Source organism: Onychomys torridus, chromosome 12 (genome assembly GCF_903995425.1).
Source record: "Onychomys torridus chromosome 12, mOncTor1.1, whole genome shotgun sequence".
Classification (NCBI taxonomy): Eukaryota; Metazoa; Chordata; class Mammalia; order Rodentia; family Cricetidae; genus Onychomys; species Onychomys torridus.
The window spans coordinates 2950187-2974217 of NC_050454.1; the positions used below are offsets into that span (position 1 = coordinate 2950187).

A 24031-nucleotide genomic window follows, 5' to 3' on the forward strand; every position below is an offset into this window, starting at 1 on the left:
TGTATTGAATAAGGAACACTCATGAACGTTGTCTGAAACAACCATAGGGCTTCTCTGTGTAGTTCTGGCTGTCCTGGAACTTGCTCTGTAGACCAGGCTGGCCTCGAACTACCTCTGCCTCCCAAGTGCTGGGATTAAAGGTGTGCACCACCACTGCCAGACCAACAACTTTTATTTTTACAAAATAGACCCCGAGTGAATGAATCGGGGAGCAGCTCTTTTTTCTGTGGCATGACACTTACCATGTTCAGAGCTTGGATCAGTGTCAATTTCCCACTGGAAAAGTTCTCACTTGTATTATAATCACCCACAAAGACAGAATGCAAATAAACGCTTTTGCCCTTATTCAACATAGCAGAGTAGCTGTGCTGCCTGGAGGTGCCCAGCATGAGTGAGCCTCAGGACACCGAGCTACTTACAGCGAAGGGGTGGTAGGGGGCACTGGGGGGGACCCCACGGGGCCCTGCTGGTGAAGGAAGCACGGACAGTCCTGTTGAAAAGATGCCAAGTGCACTGAGGTTCAACCCTGGGATTAGATTGGCTTGTTGCTGGGAACAGAAACGAAGAAAAGAAGATGAGGGAGGGAAGCCCAGAGAGGCCAGGCTTGCTGTGGCCAGTCTCCACCTCCTGTCTGCACAGCACCCGTTTCCCAGTCAGTTCCGCCCTGGTACCTGCACTTCCTCACCTTGTCCTGGGCGTGGACAACAAATCTCAACCTCTCAACCTAACTCTGACATTCCTTCAAAGCTTCCCTGTCACCCTTGAGGGTAGCTGCGTATCTGACTATGGTCACCCACGTCTTCACTAGCTGCTTTCCTGCTGAGCCCGGCTGCTACCCGACCAAATCTTGCTTCCTCCATACCCTGTGCCCTTCCACCTCTGGACTCCAGTGCCCTGGTGTTGGTCCAGGTGTCTCCCTGACCCCTCCCAGTTGACTCGGCCTTTCTAGGCTCTCCTAATACTCCTACCCCTCAAAGATACTCCTGGGATCAGTGGCCATTTTACTTAGAGCTATATTCAATATCTGACACACAGTACTCAATGAACATTTGCTGAATGAGAACAAACACCAGTCTTTTCTAATCACCCAAGGACGGGTCAGACCCTTCAAGATCTCATCACTCATTTCACATTTCGACCTAGCATCCTCACCAGGGCTGGAGGCAGAGAAACTTCTGCAGTACCTTTGCTGGCCTGTGCCCAGCCTGCCCCAGTCCTTGGCTCCTGACCATGAAGCAGTCTTCTAAGAGTTTCTGTTTGTTTTTCTGTGGGTAAAGTCACTCTAGAAAAACGTCCCATTTTGTAAGAATGCCGAACAGCAAACCTGGATCCTTCACTATCGCCTCAGGTTGTATGTGAAGACTTGGTGATTATATGATTTCTCTCACAGCATGGACTTGGCACAGGTGTCTAAGGGCTATGCGCTGAAATGGTGCTGTGTAGGGCACCCACACCCCTCTTGAGCACATCCCGGTGTTCACGGAAAGAGATGTTTAGCAAAGATAGAGTCTCCAAGAGAATGAGATGGCTAGATGAAAATGCCACAAAGCTGCTCACCCAGATGTTCTTCCTTTCCCCATCCTGGCCCACAATTACTGTGTGGTAGGCAGTCAGCAGGTGGGGCTGCAGAGGTGGGGGATGGGATGCTGACCTGAGGAAGAACTGTGCAATGCCCCTGAGAGGGAGGCAGCAGGGCTGCAACACAGATCGCTGTGTCAATGTTTATTCCTCTGTGAAATGTTAGTGGGTGGGATGGGAAGGAGATGAAGGGTCAAGTGAAGCCCAGAGGTCAGTAAGGTTGATTACTATGGAGACTGAATTGTGGCCCAGTCTCCGAAGATTATAGTGAAAATGAAAAAAGATTTCACTCTTCTGAGATGAGCCTGGACTTTGCTGATGGGGGAAGAACTTTAAACAATGAATGAAGTGAGGACTAAGTGACAGGAAGAACGTGCAGCCTGAGAGCACTCAAGTGGGTGACAGCATTACTAGGCAAACTACAAGCAGCAATGGGCAAGCAAGAGCTGCCAATCAGAAGGTAGCCCTCCTTCATCCCACAGGCCACTCTGAAATGCCTGCTTCAAATAGACTTCCCCCCAAACAGCCTAGACTAGACAAGGTCTCTGTACCCTATGATGCCATCTGTTTTAACCCTGAATAATTAACTCCAGGCCTTACGTATGCTACACACACATTACCACAAAGGTAAACCTCCAGCCCAGCCTATTTAAATATATAAAGGAGATAGGGTTTCACTATGCAGCCCCAGCTGGCTTGGAACTCATTATGTAGACCACGCTGGCCTCGAACTTACAGACATCCACCTGCCTCTGTCTCTCCAGTTCTGAGATTAAAGGTGTGTGTCACCAGGCCTGGCTAACATATATACTTGGGATTTTAAAGAGAGAGAGGACACAACAATATTATACAAAGTTTAGAAAACAGGGGAACCCACTTTCCTGGCCCTGTAATTTTCATTCTCGTATCACAGCATCCAGCCCTGTTGACCCCCATTACTTTGCACATATATGTATAACCCAGCTTTGAAACCTTCCTGTTCCAATATATGTGATCATGAACATCACCCTACTTTACAGTCTGGAAGATATGATTTTATTGGCTCATACTGATCTGTGTTTACCAGATTAAAGACATCTGTAATCCTAGGAAGTCGGACCCTCTTCCCATCTGCCCTAAGGCAATTCCTCCTCAGCTGAAGGACAGCTATCCTTACAGAGCATGGGTCCTACCCTAGCTGTTGGAAAACCAGCAGAGAAGGAAGGACTGGGCACTTACATTAACGGCCAGCATATCATTTTCGAAGGCCTCTCGCAGCTTCTTCATGATCTCTATCTCAGCATTGGCGCATGCATCAATGGTGCCCTTCACCGTGATGGTTCTCTCGGGGTTATAGATGCTCAAATCCTGCAAGCTGGCCAATGAGGAAAAGACAGGAAGAATAAAATTCCAGACCACAAACACATCCTGGTAAAGACTTGATTTTTTTCCCAACACTGTAACATACAATCCTGCTATCTAGTTGCAAGTCTTACTAGACTAGTACTATGGATTGAACCTTGGCTTCATGAATACTAGGAAATGTTGTGGAATAATCTTTTTGTACACTGTGAAGATATGTCATTCTGATTTGTTTACTAAAAAGCTGAACGGCCAATAGTTAGGCAATATTTTCAGGCACATAGGATGCTGGGAAGAAGAGAGGAGTCACCAGCCAGAGGGAGAGGAAGCATCAAGCATTACAAAGTAAACGAACGTAGATTAAAAGATATGGGATAGGACTAGAGAGATGGCTCAGTGGTTAAGAGCACTGGCTGTTCTTTCAGAGGTCCTGAGTTCAATTCCCAGCTCACAGCCATCTGTAATGAGATCTGGCGCCCCCTTCTGGCCTGCAGGCATACATGCAGACAGAACACTGTATACATAATAAGCTATTGGTCAAGCTTTCATAATTGATAAGTTTCTGTGAGGTTATTTGGGAGCTGGCTGGTGGGACAGAAAATTCTGACTACAAGGAAAGCCTTCTACCTCTAAGCTATATCCCTAGCCCCAAGTCTTACTTTGTATTTTAAGAAAGGTCTCACTAACGCTCTCCTTGAGTTCACTGTGCAGCCAAGGCTAGCCTTGGACTTTTGGTTCAGCTGCCTCTTCTCCCAAGAGCCTGGATTACAATCTTGGGCCACAGAACTGACCGTATTTTTTTATCTTAAAAATTTCATGGTGCTGGGGATGGAGCCCAGCCCACCACCCCCCTCTTGCTGGTAAGTGCTCTGGTGGGATATGGAGCCAACCCTATGGACCTGCTTCCTGCTGCTCAGAGTATGGCATGGCTAAGCATTTCCCCTCCGGAGAAGGGTAGAGGCTAGGAAGGCCCAATCAGTCGCTCCTGAACATAAGTAGTTTGAAGGGGTAGCTTACGATGAGATGGTGATCTTGGTCCCTGTGTCATGTTCAATTTTCTTCAAGTTTCTGCCTTCTTTGCCAATCAGTCTTCCAACCAAGCCGTTGTGGGCCAAGATTTTCAGCGGCACCTCCTCAGCTCTAAAAAGAGAAAGTAGATTCACCACTTAGAGCAGACGCTGTGCTGTCTCTGGGTGTCGTCTTCACTTCTTACAAACGGAAACCCATTTTTAAGGTTCTTTCCCAACCTCAGCTAATAAATCCTGACGAAAATGAGCCACACAGTGGTGACTCCACTTCCACTGTCTACTTACTAGTAGCTAGGTGGCAGTGAGTGGGTCCAGAGGCAGGCCAGTGGGAACTAAATTAAAAAATAGAATCCCATATAATCTAGCAATCCCACTTCTGGGTGTATATCAAAAAGAAATCAAAATCATGACTATTTGCAAATCGACATTCACAGCAATATCATCAAGAAACAGTCAAGGCAGAGCAGTATAATCCAGATAAGGGGATGGACATTTTATGGTCTACAACGTAGAAGAACTTGGGGGCGGAGATAAACCAGTCACAGGAAGACAGATCCATGTAACCCACTTATATCAAGTATTAAAGGCAGTGGTTCTCAACCTTCCTAATGCTGCGAACGTTTAATGCAGTTCCTCATGTTGTGGTGACTCCCAACGACCATTATAATTTTATATATATATATATAGCTTTTCGAGACAGGGTTTCTCTGTGTAGTTGTATGAGTATTTTGCCTGCACATATGCCTGTATTACAGAAGAGGGCATCAGATCTCATTACAGATGGTTGTGAGCTGCCATGCGGTTTCTGGGAATTGAACTCATGACCTCTGGAAGAGTAGCCAGTTCTCTTAACTGATGAGCCATCTCTCTAGCCCCTCCATAAAATTATTTTTGTTGCTACTTTATAACTAATTTTGCTACTGTTATGGATATCTGGTTATGCAGGATATCTAACAAGTGACTATGAAAGGGGTATTTGACCCCAGGAGGCTGTGACTGACAGGTTGAGAACCACTGGTCTAAGGTAATCCAATTGGTGAGAACAGGGAGACAAGGCTAGGAAGTCAGAAGCTATTTAATGGGCAGAGGGAGGTTCAGATTTGTAACCTGAGGAAATTCTGGACATGTATTTTATAACAGTGTGAATGAATACATTGTTATGTGTATTTTACCACAACTCTTCAAAGCATTTAAAAAGGCACACAACGTGGCGGCCGTCCTTTCAAGTTTGGGATATCTTCTGTGGAGACACAAGGTCTGTGGTATTATAAGGAAAGCAAAGCAGAAAAAAAGTCCCAGATCTCTGAGCCCAAGGTTCCAGTGACCTCAGAGCTTTTTAACTGAGGGTTTTGTGTTACCTGACAAAATGTTTCTCACTACTTAAGCCACTTGTATTTTCTACTAATTGAGAATGGAAACGTCTAAGAGGCACATCACTGCAAGGCACCAAATAAGCAATATGGTTAGCGGCTGTCCCAGAATGCACCCCTCAGAGGGCAGCGGAGCCTGTCTGCAGTGCTCCCTGTGCATGCCCAGTGCATACAGCCACATCCAGCACACTTGGCAAATAAAAAGGAAGCTTAGTGTCTTATCGTATATCATTTGCCTTTTCCTGGCCCCCTCTGGTCTCTGTCCTCCCTGGACCCTCAAGTCACTGCCTGTGTCCCCGAGTCTTGGATGGGTCTCGTGTGCAATCACCAGGCTGATTGTTCACCGCTGTGTTCACTCCTGCTCATAGCTTCAACACGAAGCTCAGCGCTCGGCACGGCACAGTGCCGCTGCTCAGAATAACTCAGACATTCAAACTCCGCACACCCATCTTGTGGTCATTTTGTAAGTGGCATACGACTAATCAAAAGAACCAAGGAGGGTGTTATTTGTAAAAGCCTCAATAATTTAGATCAAAGAAGGGTTCCTTCAAATGAAGCCAGGACATTTAGGGAACTTCAAACAGTTCCAAGTAAAGTAAATACTTGATAACTGTTAGGTGAAATGTGGTAACAGACTTGTAATGTTGCTCTTTTTAGAACACGTTAGTCTTGGTTTCGCACACCACATTTGCTATTATTTGCCAAATGAGTTTAATATTCAACATTTCTCTATAAAGCTGCCAGCACTGCCCACAGATTTTGAAGACTGACAATCTTTTTTAAAACTAGAGATAAATTTAAGTAAAATCTAAGCTGCTGGGTACACTTGCGAAGGATTTTTCTTTTTTTCTGAAACAGGGTTTCTCAGCCCTGGCTGTCCTGGAACTCTCTGTAAACTAGAACAGCCTTGAACTCAGATCTGCCTGCGCCTGCCTCTGCCTCTGGAGTGCTGGGGTCAAAGGTGTGCACCACCACCGCCCAGCTATTTGTCTTAATTATATGAAATGGGAAGAGCCACCTTTAATCTGGGCCACAACCTCTGCTGGCAGCCTGTAGCAGGGACTTGGAAGGAGGGAGCTCTTGCTTTGGCTGGCAAGCCAACTCCTTCACTGTCGTCAGTGTTCTTTTGGGATCCATACACTGAAGACCATCTGAGACATGCAGCCTCATGGACTGAACAACTGCTGGACTCTTGGATTTCTAGTCAGTGGACAGCCATTGCTGGCCTAGCTAGACCACATAGGCCACAGCCTGTAGGCCACTCTAATAAATTCCCTTTCTCCCCATCTCTCTCTCTCTCTCTCTCTCTCTCTCTCTCTCTCTCTCTCTCTCCATATATATATATATCCTACAAAAACACCAAGCTACTTAGTCATAACATACACGCAGAGGACCTAGGTCAGACCCCTCCAGGCTCCCTGGTCTCTGTGAGTGCCCATTAGTCCTAGACAATTGATTCTGAGTGCTGTGTTCTCGTGGAGCTTTTTAACACATTTCTCAATCTTACAGAACTGAGTGGTCTAGGCATTGCATGAACTTACAGTTTGGTCTCATCAGCCTCTTTCTGCATAATTTCAAGGATCATGCGGCATGCTTCAGATGTCCCTTCTGGGGTGGCATGGATGGTGACAGGCTTCTCTGCAGCCCCAGAGTTCTCCTTTCTGTGGATGTCTACCCTATGGGGAAAGAATCAGGAGCCATAGCACAGCAATGTCCAATAGGGCCTTGGATGCAAAAAAGCATAGCCCCGGCCAATACAGTGAGGACAGCGGAAATGCTATCAGCACACTTGCAGCTGATGCTGCTCTCCGAGGGGCCGATGTGCAAGGGGGCCGTTCTGACAGGAGTATTGCAGGACCAAGGCACCCAGGCAACCTGGTATTAAAGCCAGTTTGGCTAATGAAGTATTTTGTGTAACCTTCAAATGTCTAGAGAAGTGAAGGATAACATGAGAAGGGAGCAGCCCAATGGAGCAGTGCTGACCTCTGCCGTATGTGAATCCGAATTCCAACACCAAACTCAAGCAAGCTTAATGTATCTGAGCGTGGACAGAGGGACAGAGACAGGGACAAAAGTCTGCCTCTCTGCCTTCCTAAGGTTCTGGTTTCCTTTCTGTTGGCAATCTGCCTTCTTCCAGGCTCTGTCCACTTTCAGTCTCGTAACTGATGACAGCCCCTTTCACTTCGCTGTCAGAAAGAACCAGTCTTCAGCCCCTTTCTCAAACTGGGACCCACACTTTGAGAACTGATGTCACTTCACTGAAACTTAAGCCACCTTATACAATTTTTGCAATCAGAACAGAGACATAAAGATTACTTTATAATGCTGAGGTTAAAGGCATGCACCACCACGCCCAGCTAGATTACAGCTTCTTATTTCAGCATTTCCCGCCAGGGAATATGCACGCTGGGTCTTACCCATCCGTGTCTGCAGGGGTAGGGTGAGCCCGTGTGCTGTGGTCTTAACAGACACAAAAATCAACAATTGTACCAATCATTTTGCCCACTGACTGCTACCTCCAGTTCAGTCTTCTTACATAGAAAGTTAGACACAAAGCCAGAGACTTTCTTCTTCACTGTAGCAGTGACCCACAGCTTCTACAGAAGACAGCCTAGATGGTCTAAATGGCTGCCCCAAGGCTGACACCAGAATGTAAGAGCTCGCCCCAGAGCATCCTATGACCAGAGTTCCTCTCAGCCACTGCGGATCTAAATGTGCTCACAGAACACCAGCGTAAGGGACCATCCTTCCTGGAGGTCCTCATTCTTCTCTTCATGGACTTAGCCTTTCAGGGAATGGTGATTATGTCATCAGCATGAACACTCATCACAGTCCCCACCAGAGGTGAGTCTAGCCAGTCTTTTGAAAGAAGAGCTGGGCCGGGCAGTGGTGGAGCACGCCTTTAATCCCAGCACTCGGGAGGCAGAGCCAGGTGGATCTCTCTGAGTTTGAGGCCAGCCTGGTCTCCAAAGCAAGTTCCAGGAAAGGCGCAAAGCTACAGAGAAACCATGTCTCAAAAAACTAAAAAAAAAAAAGAAAGAAGAGCTGTTCCATATGACAAAGCCTTCCACTATAGCAACAAGTCTGAGCATGGTGGAGACGGGGTGCAGGTGGCCCTTCAGAAGGAAGCAAAGAAAGCCCTGGAGGCACATACCGGGACTGGGTCTGCTTAGTGATGTTCTTTATGGTCAAGCCCTCCTTTCCGATGATGGCACCAACAAACTGGGTGGGGACCAGGATCCGAAGCGGGAAATCAATCTGTCTGGCCTGAGAAGAGTTCCCGGGGCTGTGGCCTTGTTCCCGGGATGAGTGGTCCCCACGCTGGACTCGCTGAGGGGGTGAAGGAGAGCTTGCCTCTTCATCAGGGATGTAGGAAATCTTGAAGGAGTAGTTCTCAAACTGATGTCCACTTAGCTTCTCAATGGCTCTGAAACACAGCAGGGTAGGAAGGCTTATTGGAGAGTACAGGAAAGACTAGACGTCTGGAGGGAGGGCTGACTCACTTCGCTCACTAGCCATTATGTGGTGCCTGTGCCAAGCATCAAGGATACAGAGACAAATCCTGTCTCACCCCTCGAGTCTCAGGCGACAATTAAACAAGCTCTCTCCACACCTAGATCTAGGTGATTCAGGCACAATTCTGCAGTTTTCATCCCTATCCCCAACCCCACCCCCAAGACTAAACTCCTCTCACCAAAACCTGTCAGTATGGGTCCAAGAGAATTGTTTTCTAATCCTAACACGTCTTCATGATTATTTTAATCACATCACAAAATTTAAATATATGTGGGAAATTCAGAAACACATAAGCACAAATTAGGGAAGCTATAGAATGAATAGTTTCCTTGTCCCTATTATGCATTGTTTACTAATGTATTAAAAATAGATATTCTATTTCTGATCCTTAAAACTCAGTTAACACTCTATAATTCATTGCCCACTCCACTTGACGCAACTTTAAAAACGAGGTCAGCCTTCTCCTGGTTCGCTCTAACTCCTGCTCCTGAGCCTCCCTTAAGTTTGTAAATTATGCCCAGTCTCTTGAAAAATCATGTTATCATGGGTACCCCTAAAGTTACATCTCCTCCTCAGGGGCAAACGCCTAGAGATTAGATGGCCCAGTGTCCGGCTGGTAACATTTCAATATTTACTATTCTATAGCAGATAGGGTATATCTATGCCCCCAATCCTCAAGGTTACAGATGATCTAAAAATAACTACTATAAACAACAAAATTTACTTCTGTATTTTAAAAACTGTACATGAAATGGGAGAATGCCTTTACATGTTTCTGCAGCAATCCTACTGGGGGAACACTGAGGGTCTGAGCATTCATTACAAAACAGAATTCAGAACCTTCTGAATTCAATGAAGGCAAGAGAGTAATGTGTAGATACTAGCCAAGCGGTGCCAGGGTATGACTAAGTCGGGCAGAGGTGGCAGGGCCTGGCCACGCCTCACAGCAGATGAGCCCATACTTTTAGTGATGACCAATTATTTAACTTCCTGAGCCTGTCGGTCGGGAAATGGGTACACTATGTCTCCACATGCGCTGAGAACTGCAACAGCAGTGAGGTAAAGCCTGGGCTATGCACAGCCAGGAAGTACGGCCACCTGTTATACTTCTAAGTTCACCGGCCTATGAGGCACTTCAAGGACCTCCTACCAACAGAAACTTCTTAGCTAGGCACATGTACTACTGGACATGGCTATAATCCCCCCACCTCAAGCCCAAAAGATTTTTTTAAAAATCTTGCTTTTTGTTATTGTTTTAAAAACTTAATCCCATGTCTTTTAGTGGCAAACTCTAATAATTACTGAAGCAACAGAGGAATGAATGGAATAAAAATAGAGAGTCCAAGTCAGGCACATGGGTGGAACAGTCCCAGATAATTAAGCCTGCTGTTGTCACTGAGGTGAATCCTTTTAAAAATAGCATACACATTAAAAACTACCGTTTTAGTCTCCATTCAGTGAGTGTGGATAGAAGGCTGTGCACATTTCTTGTGGAAAACGAGCATGCTCCAGGTAAAAGAGGCCCCAAGAAGCTCGTCAAAGTGAGCCAATGGGTGCAGTATCGTAACGCTGGTATCCTTCCCTTCCCGACATGGTTCCCGCCTTTCTCCTGATGCCAAGTTCAACACTGTTCTACACGGAGTCCCCTGTATGATCACCCAACAGCCCGGGATGAGCTCCCTGGGGTTGCACAGACATGGATACTCTGAAGTTGTCCTGGCATGTCCAAGAGGATGTGGACTGCCTGGCACCTGTCTTCTCAGGAAAGGTTTCCAGAAGCAGGACTCAGATGAAACCAAAGACAAGCCCAAATAAACCTGCAAGGAGGTAAACCCAGACCCACTTACATCTTTGCTTCCTCTCTGGTGGTATAGGTGACGTTGACAACAGCAGTTTCTGTATCTGTGTTTACTGAGGAGAAACGAAAATTGCATCATCATTTAAAAAGAGCTCTCCCCCTCTGGCCCATGGAAGGCTGACTTCAGAGGAAAACACATCGTATCATCTTAATTGGAGTCATGTGCACCTCTGCTTACTATTAGTATAGAATGTGTAAATCAAGTGTATACCACACTCTGTAATCAGTTGCACCTATAAAACGTTGCCCTGAATTTCACTTGTTTTTTTTTAAAGATTTATTTATTTATTACTTATTCAGTGTTCTGTCTGTGTGTATGCCTGCAGGCCAGAAGAGGACACCAGATCTCATTACGGATGATTGTGAGTCACCACGTGGTTGCTGGGCATTGAATCAGGACCATCTGGAAGGAGAGCCAGTGCCCTTAACCATTGAGCCATCTCTCCAGCTAGAATTTTATTTTACAAGTACTTCTGAGTAAGTGAACCACCTCTGAATATTTATGTATTTTCATTTTCAATATGCGCACAAAAGCAAACAGTTGCTTCATCACAAGGTGGTTGGGAACGTGCTGTCCCTAGGACTGTCATCCTGAAGTGCTGCTAAGTCACCTCTATGCAGACACCATTGGACTTCAGATTCTGAATTACTTCTTTAGGCTAAAACCACAGAGGGAAAACGAAGGGAAGAATATGACAAAGAAAATAAAGAAGAAAAAATCACCATGATTCTTTGTGCTTCACTATTTTCAAACTTCTAGATCTATTTATTCTGAATTTTAATTATTAATTTAAAACACACAGACTGTTAAAAGTTTCCCATCTGCAGCCTGTGGATGCTGGCTCCCAGAAATGGCTGGGCTTGAGCCTTCTAGTTAAGATATCCACCATATATACACATACAATAGTAAGGAAAGTCAGCCATATATATCTGTGGCATGCAATGTGTGTATATGTGTGTTTCCATCCATCCACCCATCCACCCATCCATGGTAACATCAGGAGACGGAGGCAGGATAGGAAGCCTGGGCTACACAGCAAGTCCCTATCTCTAAACAGACACAGACATGCAGACACAGACAGATACACACACACACACACACACACACACACACACACACACACACACACACAGCATTCAAAGGGCATGATTGATGAAGCTTGCTAAAACCCAGAAAACCTAAATGGAAAGTATGTTTACACAAAAACTAAGAATGACGAAATTGGATCCTCCCTTCAAAACATGACGTTGTGGAATTTAAAGTCAACAGCATTAAAAAATTTCTGGAAAGTCACAATAAAGCTCCCTTTCAAAGTAGCAATACTCCTTCTTAAACTTCAGGAGTTCTAGGACCATCCCCGCTGTAACATCATTAAAATGTAAAGAAATGTAACTCTTGAGATTCTCAAAGGAATCTGGCATCCCCCAAACATTAAAGACTCTAGGATAAAAACCTATTTTGCCCAGTAATTTCAAAGCAGCTTCAGACTTGGTGGGGGGAGGGGTGTTGGGGGACAGGTAGGAGGTGCACAGTCAGCAGTAACTATTGGCACAATGATTGATACATCATCAGCACCAATCCCAGCCCTGGCCTCTGCCCTGGTGCATTAGGCTGCTCCTAATGGTTCTTATTCACAGATGCCCACAGTGCAAAGTGGGGGTATATCACTGTCCTCACTCAGTGTCAGTGTTGTCAGAGGTCTCCAGTCTGCAGTCTTCTAGACTGACAGAGAAGGCTGCAGATGCAGGCTCCCAGAAAAGGCATCCTCTAGGAATCCCGGATCCTGAGATTTTGCTCTCACTTTTCACTAATAGTCTCTGCCCTTCAAAGATATCTGTCTTCTGAAAGCCACGTGGTCCTTAATTCTAGAGGAAGCTGTGCTCCATTTAAGTAATTTATTTCATTGCTCATGACAGCCATGTTCCTAAAACTTTACTGACAGGCTCTAATGGCTCAAACTTGCCTAAGAAACACGACAGAAGAGCAGCTCAGTCGCTTGCTCTGTGCCTCCAGGTGCAGGAAGTGCACAGGTGCTGAAGGGCTGTCTGCTACCTCAGGGCCCTTGAACATCTCCTCCTCAGGTAGCACCATCCTCAGTCGATTTCATGGTTACAGCTGCTAATCTAGCTCCATCTCTCTAAAACTGGGGTTTCAGGTATGGGCCACCGCACCCAGATCAGCACCTTGTTTTTGCAATTTTTTTTCAAGTTCACACCTGCTACTAGAATGTCTTCCTTTCAATGATAAGGAAGTGGAAACTGAGAACAGAATTCATAGAAAACATTTTTCCTTCTGAGTGCTTTTCTTTCAACTCTGAGCATGGGCAAGCAGTTATGAGAAACAGAGAAATGTTCCTAATAATCGTGGAGGGGAGCACACCCATATGATGAGTGTGCTTCAAAATGAGTATGCTTAGTACACTGACAGACTGGACCATCTGTGAGAAATTGGATTCTATATGATCTTTCCCTAAGGACTTTGTGACCCTTTACACTTGTTTACAAAATACACCAACAGGTTTCCACTGAGTGACGTGACCATTTGATGCTATAGGAGGGGTAGAAATCACACTTATTATGTAAGTGGAGACGGAATCAGTGCAGTTCAGCTGGTGAGGCTGAGTGACTGTCCAAGGGTTCACAGGCAGAGGGCGATTAGGGCCAATGTAAACACCACCTTTACCATACTTTGGGGTCTTCATTGTCAGTGTCCTGGGATCCACCTTTCCAAGACTCCTACAGAGCTTCAGGTGCCTTTTTGGTTCCCCTTAAAAATCAGTGCTTCAGTCCTTAGCATATAAAAACGAGTAGCAGGAGAGAAGGAAGTGTTTCTGGGGCATATGCACTGTTGTTCCTGTGATGGAGGGCCTCAGATCTGAGTGCACATAAAACCACTCAGAGATTCTTGATTCAACTATGAGCCACTCCCTCCACCCCTGTAGTAGGACAGGCCCATATGGACGAGGAAATGGGCTCAAACCAGTTGCCAAAGCATAGGACATAACGTACTTCCTTATGAGCCAACCTGGAGTCTGCCTGAGGGCCTAGCAACAGGTGCTGTCTGAGTTCCTGATCGTGCCCAGCCAATGAGGGACGACCATGCAATGCTACCAGGTTGGGACACAGACAGCCTGGGTGCTGGGAGGACGGTATATAAGGCCTTCCCTGTTATTGAAGAAATGAATCTGCTGTTAGACTTCAACTGACTCCCGGTGTCTGGGTCGTTGATGCTGTGCCTTCTCGATCCCTCCCCTAGAGGGAGCCGTTAAAATCCAGCAACACACCCTGAGTCTCCGCAGATTTGTGGTGAACCCTAGGAACCTACATTTTCATACGTGTCTCAAGACTCTTGGCAGGGAACATCTACCTCATAGTAAACAGATGTTCGGTTGTGTCCTCACCTCCTATTGAGCTGGAGTTAGTTAAGTAACAGCAGTGTTAACTATTCTCAGATAAATTAAGCTTGCCCTATCCGAACTATGTTTGTCCAGAGCTTATGCTCACTGCAGGTATTAAGAAGCCTGAATGCTAGGTGAGGTGGCCATACCTCCAATCCCAGCACTCGGAGGCAGAGGCAGGCAGGTCTCTATTATGAGTTTAAGGCCAGCCTGGCACATATATTGAGTGCCAGGTCAATCAGGGCTACACAAAGACACCCTGAAAGATTATTCCTTGAACTGAACTATATAGATATATAGAGATGACAGATAGACATAGATGCCTCTGACAGGCAGGTGTACAGACAGACACTAGAGGAAGAACATGCCAAAGGCGCTAGGACTTACTACTTCTCCTTGATGACTCAACCTGTAAGAAATACAATGTCCTCTCCAACATCCAGTAAGCTAACCTCCTCACTCATTACCTTGTTCCACATTCTCCACTGTCCCACACTCAGCCAACAGTCCATCCAATACCTGTAAAGGAACGGGAAGAAAAGATCATAAAAAAAAGACACTGATTTGCCTCTGCAAGTGAAACACATTAAAACAGAGACAGTGTAAATAAGTTGGCATTTCAGGTCTTCCATAAGAACTCTACACATCTAAGAATTCAGGACTTTTTGCCAATTACTTCCCAACAGCCTATTCAATAAGATGACACCACACAATTTTGGAATCTGGTAACTGAAAAGTTATACTCAACTGATTACTCAAACCATGCTGTTGAAATGAAAAGCAAAATAGAGGACAGAGCTCATTTTTCTTTAGGGGATTTAACAATTCTTCCTTTGGCTTCCAAGCACCCACACAGCAACTTATAATCACCTATAACTCCAGTTCCAGGGGATCAAATGACTTCTGGCCTCATGTGCTACTGAACACATGTGGTGTACAGACCCACACAGACACACATACATACATACACATAAAGATAATAAATTTTTTAAAAATTTTGTTCTTTTGCTTTGTTTTGTTTTGTTGTGAGATAGGGTTTCTCTATGTAACTTTGGAGGCTGTCCTGGAACTCACTCTGTAGACCAGGCTGGCCTCGAACTCACAGAGATGCACCTGCCTCTGCCTCCCAAGTGCTGGGATTAAAGGTATGCACCCCCACCACCTGGCAAAAGTTTGCTCTTTTTTTTTTTTTAAATCCCTACATAAACCAGGCTAGCCTCAAACTCGAGAGATCAGCCTACCTCAGTCTCCTAAGCACTAGAATTAAAGTCACACACCACTATACACCACAATGCCTGGCGTGCATGTGTGTGTGTGTGTGTGTGTGTGTGTGTGTGTGTGTGTGAGGGGGGGGGAGGGAGGGAGGGAGAGAGATGGGTGCCTGCAGAGGCCAGAGGTATTGGATCTGGGGTCATAGGTAAGCCACTCAATTTGACAATTGGAAATTGAACTTGGGTCCCCTGCAACGGCAGCTCTTCAGCCTCGTCCTGTTTCTTCTTCCCCTTTTAAAGACAAGATAAAAAAGCTTTTTTTGAGGCTGATCTGGTATCCTGTGGGTTAGGGCAGTTTGTTCCTAACAATGGGGCCACTCCTTGTATCCTACTGTATTTTATATTAAGATAGCAATCTTAGAACTTTGAGTGCTCTGCAGATATATCTTTATTTTTTTATTTATTTTTTATTTTTTTATTTTTTTTGGAGCTGAGGATGGAACCCCGGGCAAGCGCTCTACCACTGAGCTAAATCCACAGATATATCTTTAATGGTTACTCATAGCAACTAACTCAAAACAAAAACAAACAAACAAAACAAACAAAATCTACTCTGACAAAGAACTTTCTGTTTCCATAGGTTTCCTGGTGCCTCAGCCAATCAGAATGTGAAACAACAAAAATCTTTCATCAGATCATACGGTTAAGAATCACAAAGAGGTGCACACTTTGTCTCCTGGCTGGTGTGCTGGTGTTTGTGGTGTGGTACCTGAGGGAGAAGACTGTGAGAGGCCAGAGTGCACTTCGCTGGAGAGGGAGAAACAACCAACCTCTAAATTGTGCCATGTGCCCCAGCACTGGAAAGGAAGGACAGGACCCAGAGGTGTGGGGGACAAGTCTCAAGGTCTCTGAGTCCTAAAGTAAGAGGAAGCTAAGCCAAGGAGGTGTCTGGTGTCCCGGCTTACCTCCCACTGCAGGTGAGGCGGGATGTTTCGAATCTGGATTTTTCTGCTCCTGTAAAGATAAGAGCAGTCTAGAACATTTTCTCCATACACTCCAACTTCAGCAAATAACAAAATCAGAGAGAAGATCATAAATCAAGTTCACTGTCCAACTATATGTACCAAACCCCCCACAGAACATTCCTACAGTAGATAGTAGGCTCTGGGTTTTAAGGTTTCCAATTACCTTGGGAGGAAAAAAAAATCCACAAATCGCAAAGTTAAAGAAACTACAATTTAAATACAGATTTACATTTCCAAATTCCTACTAAAGAAGTCAGAAGATAAACCAGCATGTGTTGTTTCTCAGATTATTCTCTCAAAACATACAAGCTTGCAACCGGTCCTATTCCTAGACTCAAAACACAATGGGTAAGGTCTCAAATACTTAAACGAAATCAGATTTTGTTTCATGTCAAATTTCATTTAAAAATTTATTTTCAGAAGGTAATTTATTTGCAATTCAAAATTAAAACATCGTAAAAATTTTCCATCTCCAGTTCCTCAGTGGAAGCAACTTGTTTCTGTATATCTTCAGATTCATGTAAATACAGACTTCATCTCTTACAGAAGCACCGGTCCGTTCTCCAGTCTGTACTTTGTTTTTTCACCTGATAGTAACACACTAACAATCTTCCTATTTTAGAAAGCTTCCTCGTCGGTTTCCTACCCCATGAATGTCGGGCATTTATTTCATCTAGCCACTTTCCTTATCGTGAGTGTACACACACACACACACACACACACACACACACACACACACACACACACACCTACCTTTCTTTTTAAAGTTAGAGGCCTTTCTTAAGACATCCTCAAAGTCTGATGGCTCTAAATGATTTAGGTATCTTCTTCTGTGTTTGTTTTTGCTTTTCAAGACAGGATCTCTCTATATGTAGCCCTGGCTGTCCTGGAACTTGCTCTGTAGACCAGCCTGACCTCAAACTCATACAGATCCTCCTGCGTCTGCCCTCTGAGTGCTGGGATTAAAGGTATGTGCCACCTAGCTCTTCTTCTGTTTTTTAATGTAAACATTAAAATTACATGGAGAATAAGCCAGGCATGGCGATCTAGGTTTCTTATACTAACAGTCATGAGGCAGGAGGATCCTAAGTTCAAAGCCAGCCTGGGAAGAAAGGCAGCATGGTCTTTCTATTCTCATCTGCTGAGACCCTATTAAGCTCTGGGAAGACCCGCCAGTGTACAAAAGTGCGATTTCCATTGAGCTCAAATTCCATCGACACTCATTTGCAGGGGATGCTGGGGAAGAAATGTGGTCCCCATTCCTTTTGTCTTCTTTCTGGTGCTAGTATTTCCAAACAGTGTTTGTACACAGCCACATGCATCCCCATGGCTTCAACCTTGGCAACAGCCTGGGAGGAACGAAGAAGTACAGACTACAAAAAGGAAAGCCAGTGAAGCGAGCAGCTCATCTCTTCTCTGCACATGCAGGTTTGAAAAGAGCCTACGAAGGCCAGAGGACAACCTCAGGTGTGTTCCGCAAGGCTCCAGGAGCCTAGGCACAGGGTTGGAGCTCTTAAAGACACTAGGTACACTAGGTTGGCTGGTGTGGGGATCACACTTGTGAGCTGCCATGTCATCTTTAAAGTGTGAATGTGTTGTGTTAAAGGCTAGTATGGGTTAGCATGTAAAACCTCACATCTTATGGCCGGATGGAAAAAGAAGCAAGAATCAAGAGCTACTTTACTGTCTTTACTGTCTCCATATTCTAAAGCCTGGTTTAGCACACTCTTCAGCCACTGTTCTTAATAAAGAGGCATGCATGCCTACAGTAGCTGCACAGAAATTCCTTACAGACGATGCCACCAAATCCATCTGTAGGAAAGTCATCAGAATTTAAGAAAACAAAGTATGTCTAAAGAAAAAAAAAAGGTGTTATTTCGAAATATAAATATTGACTCTAACTGCTAACCAAAAATACAGCCCACAGACAGCAACTTATTCATGAGTTCAAGGATATCTGAACAAGCATAGCTACTGCACAGTAAGTATCTACCAGCAGACGATAAATGAGTTAGTTAGTTATACAATTCTATATAAATGAGCACAGAGTTAGATCAGACAGCTGTTAAAAATGGAGTGGGTAAGTACACACATGTACCCTTGCAGGGAACTCTCCAAGGCGTGTTGTTACAGAAAACCAGTTACTAATTAAGTTGATCCTAGTTTTGTAAATTATTTTTATGTGTATGTGTATACAGGGTGTATGTGCACTATGTGTGGGTGCCCATGAAGGCCAGAATCAGACCCCTTAGAACTGGAGTTAGTTACAGGTGGTTGTTAGCCAACCAACTAGGGTGCTAGGAACTGAATTCAGATCCTCTTACAAGAGCAGTTCATGCTCTCAGCCACTGAACCACATCATCGGCCCCGATGCAGACCATAACATAGGGGCTGTTATTATGGCTGGCTTGTATCTACTATGTAGCCAAAGATGGCCTTGAACTTGTGAACATAGAGTCTCCTTTCTCAGCCCCTCAGCTACTATGAGTTTTAATTGTTGATCTTTTTTTAAAACAAATAATACGGGGCTAGAAAAATAGCTCAGCAGTCCAGAGCACTGAGCAGTGGGTCTATACACATGTTACGTGCAGGAAACTCACTGACGATAGCCGAGCAAGGCACTGATCTGTGAGTATAGCAGAATGTGGTTCACAGTCATTTTATTGCTTCATCCCTTCAGCAGAACAGTAGTGTCTGGTTTTCTCCTAGGTCCACAGCCTATATAGTCGAAGTGCCTTGGCCACCCAGGCAGTGTCGGACTGGGGTTCCATCTCACAGAGTGGGTCTGAAATCTAATTGGGTAGTGGCTGGCTATTCCCACCAGCTTTGTACCACTACTGCACCTGTGTATTTGGCGGGCAGGCTGCCACAGAAGACAGAAGAGCTTGTAGCAGGGTCTGTTTGCCTTTCTCCTTTGGGAGCATGCAGAGTACCGTCCGGCATCATGAATGCTAGTCAGTAAGGTGAAGGTTCTATGTAGGCATCAGCCCAACTTCTCTGTGTTCAGTGAGTTATGAAGGTGCTGTTTTCAGCAGCACGGCCTTAGCATCAGTTTGTGGGGAGCCACCAACATCTTGGGTTGTTTAGGGGTTTCCATGGGACCTCTTTGGCCAACAACTTAATTAAAAGTTACCCAATTCCTGCACTGGAGGTTTTGTTGAGTGACAAGAGACGTTTAGCGGAGCCCTTTATTCAACTATCCCATTTAGATTTCTTTTTTCTTTCCCCCCACCCCCGACACTGTCTCTCGGCGTAGTTTTGGTGCCTGTCCTGGATCTCGCTCTATAGACCAGGTTGGCCTGGAACTCACAGAGCTCCACCTGGCTCTGCCTCCTGAGTGCTGGGATTAAAGGCGTGTGCCGCCACCTCCACCGCTACCGCTGCCGCTGCCGCCACCGCCACCACCCAGCCTCCATTTAGATTTCTTTCACATATGTACACATTTTAAGGAGCTTTTACTTGCTGGGTGGTGATGGAACACAATCCAGGCATTCCAGAGGCAGAGGCAGGTGGATCTACACAGTGAGTTACAGGACATCAAGGTAATCTGATAGGGAAACTCTGTCATTAAAAAAAGAGAGAGAGAGCAGCTTACTTTATTAGGTTTCCATATGAACCCTCAAATGACCCTTAGTCCCTCTCCATACTCCCCGCCATGGCCCCTTCTTCTCTTGTGGTTTGATCCTCCTGTTCCAGTCCGCCATCACTCAGCACCCCTCAGCCTCTTCTCACCCACCCATAACTATCTACTGTATTTTTCTTCCCTAGGGGGGTTCTTCCTTCTCCACTAGTCCCTTACTCTATACCTGAACTCTGTGGTTATATGGTGGGAATGTAAACTTGTATACCCACTATGGAAATCAGTGTGGCAATTCCTCAGGAAGGGGAATAGACCTACTTCAAGATAACAGTTATACCACTCTTGGACATATACCCAAAGGACTATCCATTCTACTACAGACACTTTCTCAACCATGTTCACTGCTGCTCTGTTCATCATAGCCAGAGATTGAATCAGCCTAGACATCCATCAACAGATAAATAGGGAAAGAAAATGTGGTACATTTATTTACACAATGGAATACTATTCAGCTGTTAAACTGAAATCATGAAAGTCACAGGTAACATGAAACCTGTGTTCTGATGTAACCCAGACCCTAAAAGACAAATATGGTTATGCATTTGCTTCCATGTGGATGTTAACTGTTAAGTCTTTTGATAAGCAGGGTATAATCCACATAACTGTCACTTTAATCAATATGTAAGATTTATTCCTTAAAAGTATACCAGAACTTGCTGAGTAAAGAGGGAACAGGATTGCTTCAGCTAGCACTCATATCTCTTGCTCTATTACTGCAGAGCGGCAGTTTATTTGACAAATCGGGTGTCCAAGCGCAACAGGAGAGAAACTTCAGGGCTCATCCCATATCCTAACTGAGCAGTCCTGAAATGACAGCACTTCTTGCAGCAGACACTTCCAGGTGAAGGCTGCATGTCTGGCAAACAGAAAGCAGACCTGATTAAATTCCCACGTCAGGCTGCTTGGAAACGTAATCTCTAAAATGTTTGCCCACAATCCCTCTAGCCACAGATCTGGACATCAAGGAATAAAGGAGCTGAGAACTGGGAGCGGAAGGTGAAGCTCACTAACAGCCTGTACAAAAACCTCTTCAGAAAACTGGAAACCAGACCGGAGGTGCATTCCTATAATCACAGTGCTCTTGAGGCTCAGGGAGGAGGATGGAGAGTTACAGGCTAGCCTGGGCTACACAGTGAGACTGTCTCAAAGAACAAAAGGAAGAACAGGATGAGGAGGAAGATAAAATAGAGGAAGAGCAAAGAAGGGAAGGAGGGGGGCAAGACTGGGAGGTGGGGATGTTGTCACAGGAAAATTCCAACACTTTTCTGAAGCTCTGAATATAATTCTCTCTAGATAACATCCCGCATCAGGCTCCTCCAACTCATTATTTACAATATAAAGAAAAATAACGTTAGCTCTCCCAATCTTCTCTGTGGGCTCACTGATACCCTCTCGCTCACCCCTCTAATAGTTTAATGGGATGTAGACTAATAAAATCTCAAAGATACACCCAAAACATCCTTCACAGTTTCTAGCAGGACAATATGCCCAAACTACAACTGCTACTTATGCCAATGGCTCTATGCTTCTCACTGAAGCCTTACCCACTCCTAGTAAAGTGCCTATCACTGTCAAAATTCTCAGATAAGTAAGCGAGTCCGTTATCTAAGTCTCAGTTAGGGAGTGACAGGTTTTTGCTTCATATATTTAAATATTTAAAAATGTCACACTGGAATTGCCAATTCAACAACAAAAGTTTGTATTTCAAGGATGTATTTTTGTTTCAACACACCCTGGGTAGGATGCATCCCCTTAGACAGAAGAACTACTAGCCTTAGGGATGAACTTAGTGTAAGCCTTTCCTTCAAAATCAACCTCACTGCAGATTTTCACCAAACCGTCTCCTACTGGAAGGAAACTTCTCCATAGGTGGGGACTCATGGAAAAAAATCACCTGTTTCAACTTTGCCAGGCTGTGTCATGCCTCATGGGGCAAGACCAAGTTTTAGAACCTCCCCAAAATATAGGTGGGACAAATTCCAGAGAGCTCCCAGATAAGCATAAGGGTGCATTGCCTTAAAACAAGAACACAGTGGAATTCAAGAATGTGAGACATTGGATACAAAGACTGCATCTGTCTGTGAGTCCCACTTTGCTTTTCAAGGTGGAAACAGAAGAAACAAGAACGCAAGCAAGCATTCCATTTAATCTCTCATTCTGCTGTGATGAAGTGCTACTGTGTGTGGGTGGGGGGGGGGGGGGGTGTTCTGAGACACAGTTTGGGAATGTAGCTTAGGCTGGCCCTGAACTAGCTATGTAGCCCAGGCTTGGCTCCAACTCATGATCTTTAGGCCTCAGTTTCCTGAGTGCTGGGATTACAAGTATGTGCTTTCATGTGTGATGAAGTCTCCACCTAACAAAACCCATTTCTAGAAAAGTGATTAACTAGCTTTATTGGCTCCCAACTTAAAATCTGTATAATTAAGACTAACCATGGTAGAAACAAATATTTATATACAGCAGGGAGTTCAGATAAACAGCATAAAGAACCCAAGTTCTGATGTGGCACCTGGACATGCTCACCCAGTCACCAGGGAGTGTGTCCTCCTTAGCGTCACACCCCCTGACTTCTCTAAGTCATACCTGGATCTACCCTGTGTTTCCTCCTCTGCTCAGATCCTTTTCACTTTCCTTCTTCTGCTCCAGGAGGTAGGACCACAGCAGTGTTCAGCGACCAGAAGCCTCTGAGCATCTGCTGCCTTTTCTCCTAGTCCACCCCATTTTGTTGATGACAGTGGCTAGTCTCTAAACAAGCCACTTTCTTCCATTTCATATTATAAATAATGAGTCAACACCATTTTACCCCGCCCCGAAAAGAAGAAACTGTGTCCACAATCTTTATCATTATAGTCATGATGAAGAATACTAATATTAAATTCTCTCTGGAGTCCAAAGCTGTGCAAACCACATACTCCCCCTCATAAGCACCTCTCACCAGGCCAATCAGATCATGTGTGAGGGCTGGGGTCCTGAACAATTGGACCACCAGTACCCAAATATTCCTACCAAAGGCTAAGAGCACTCTGATTGATTTTGAAGACTAGGATGCTCTTTAAAAGTTTTATCTAAAAGTGTTGCCAAATCAGGTAACAAACACCTGTTGTATCTATCAGAAGCCAGTCCTTTCAAGTTGTCCAATCCGTGGGCTGCATGCAACCCAGGATAGCTGTGACTGTGGCCCACCACACCTGCAGATAACATCATGTCATGATATCAAAAGGCTGAATACCTGTACACTGGGGTGTCAGTGAACAAAGTAACATTACCTTTGCTGCTTACTCTCTAGGGAGTGAAACACCAGCCTCCATTTTCATAAACACTAAGACAATTGTTTGCTCAATCCAAGTCCCTATCTTTCCCTAGCTCATTTTTAGATTTTTTTTTTCTGCTAAAAGCAAAGCACCTTAAATGCCCATGCCCGTATAACATCCTTGTAATGTAACACACTCCAGTAAAGGCAAAGAGAACCCCGGGAAAGCTGGTGTTGAGCGTAGGCAAGACACTGTTGGTGTGGCATAGGCACGTTGAAGAAGCTCTCCTCTACACCCACACTCTGCCCCTGCATTTAGCTCTCTGAGTTTCTTTTTGCCACTCAAGAGAGCATTCTGGAGAAAGACCAACAAAAACTTAGGATGCATCTGCAACATGCTCCAGGAGGAAGAACAGGAAGGAGAAAGTTCTAATGGCTAGTTATCATAATGCAAGGTGATCCAGAAAAGTAATTTTTCTGAAGTGGGGGAGGGATGAACAGCTGTAATCCTGGCTCTCTGGAACCTTAGGCAGAAAGATCCCAAGTCCAAGGCTAGCCTTGGCTACAGAGCAAATTTGAGAGCAGTCTGTAATCAAGACCAAGCAAGAAGCACGTTTTGAAGGACACGAGGAGACGCCAATCAATGACCACCTCTGGCATCTCAGGAGGTGCTGTGGTTGAGAATCCCTGAGGGTCCACAAGGTGGAGGCAGGGGCAGACACCTGTAAGGGGGCAAGGGAACCTCTGGGAAGTAAGCCAAGCAGAACGCTCTTGGGTCACTGGGGACATGAGGCATTTCCTCGTGACTCCTTTGGC

The 24031-nt window shown here is 45.1% G+C and overlaps 1 protein-coding gene across 1 annotated transcript in view; it reads right to left on the minus strand.

Annotated features, from left to right (window-relative positions):
* Positions 1-24031, minus strand: part of Igf2bp2 (insulin like growth factor 2 mRNA binding protein 2) — a 117034-nt gene that overhangs the window by 18212 nt on the left and 74791 nt on the right. The window contains exons 3-10 of the mRNA XM_036203767.1: positions 16266-16314; positions 14557-14608; positions 10681-10744; positions 8472-8744; positions 6859-6993; positions 3937-4059; positions 2797-2932; positions 420-548 (exon numbers count right to left, since the gene is read on the minus strand). Coding sequence (XP_036059660.1) covers positions 420-548; positions 2797-2932; positions 3937-4059; positions 6859-6993; positions 8472-8744; positions 10681-10744; positions 14557-14608; positions 16266-16314 — 961 coding nt within the window. The remainder of the gene's footprint in view (positions 1-419; positions 549-2796; positions 2933-3936; positions 4060-6858; positions 6994-8471; positions 8745-10680; positions 10745-14556; positions 14609-16265; positions 16315-24031) is intronic.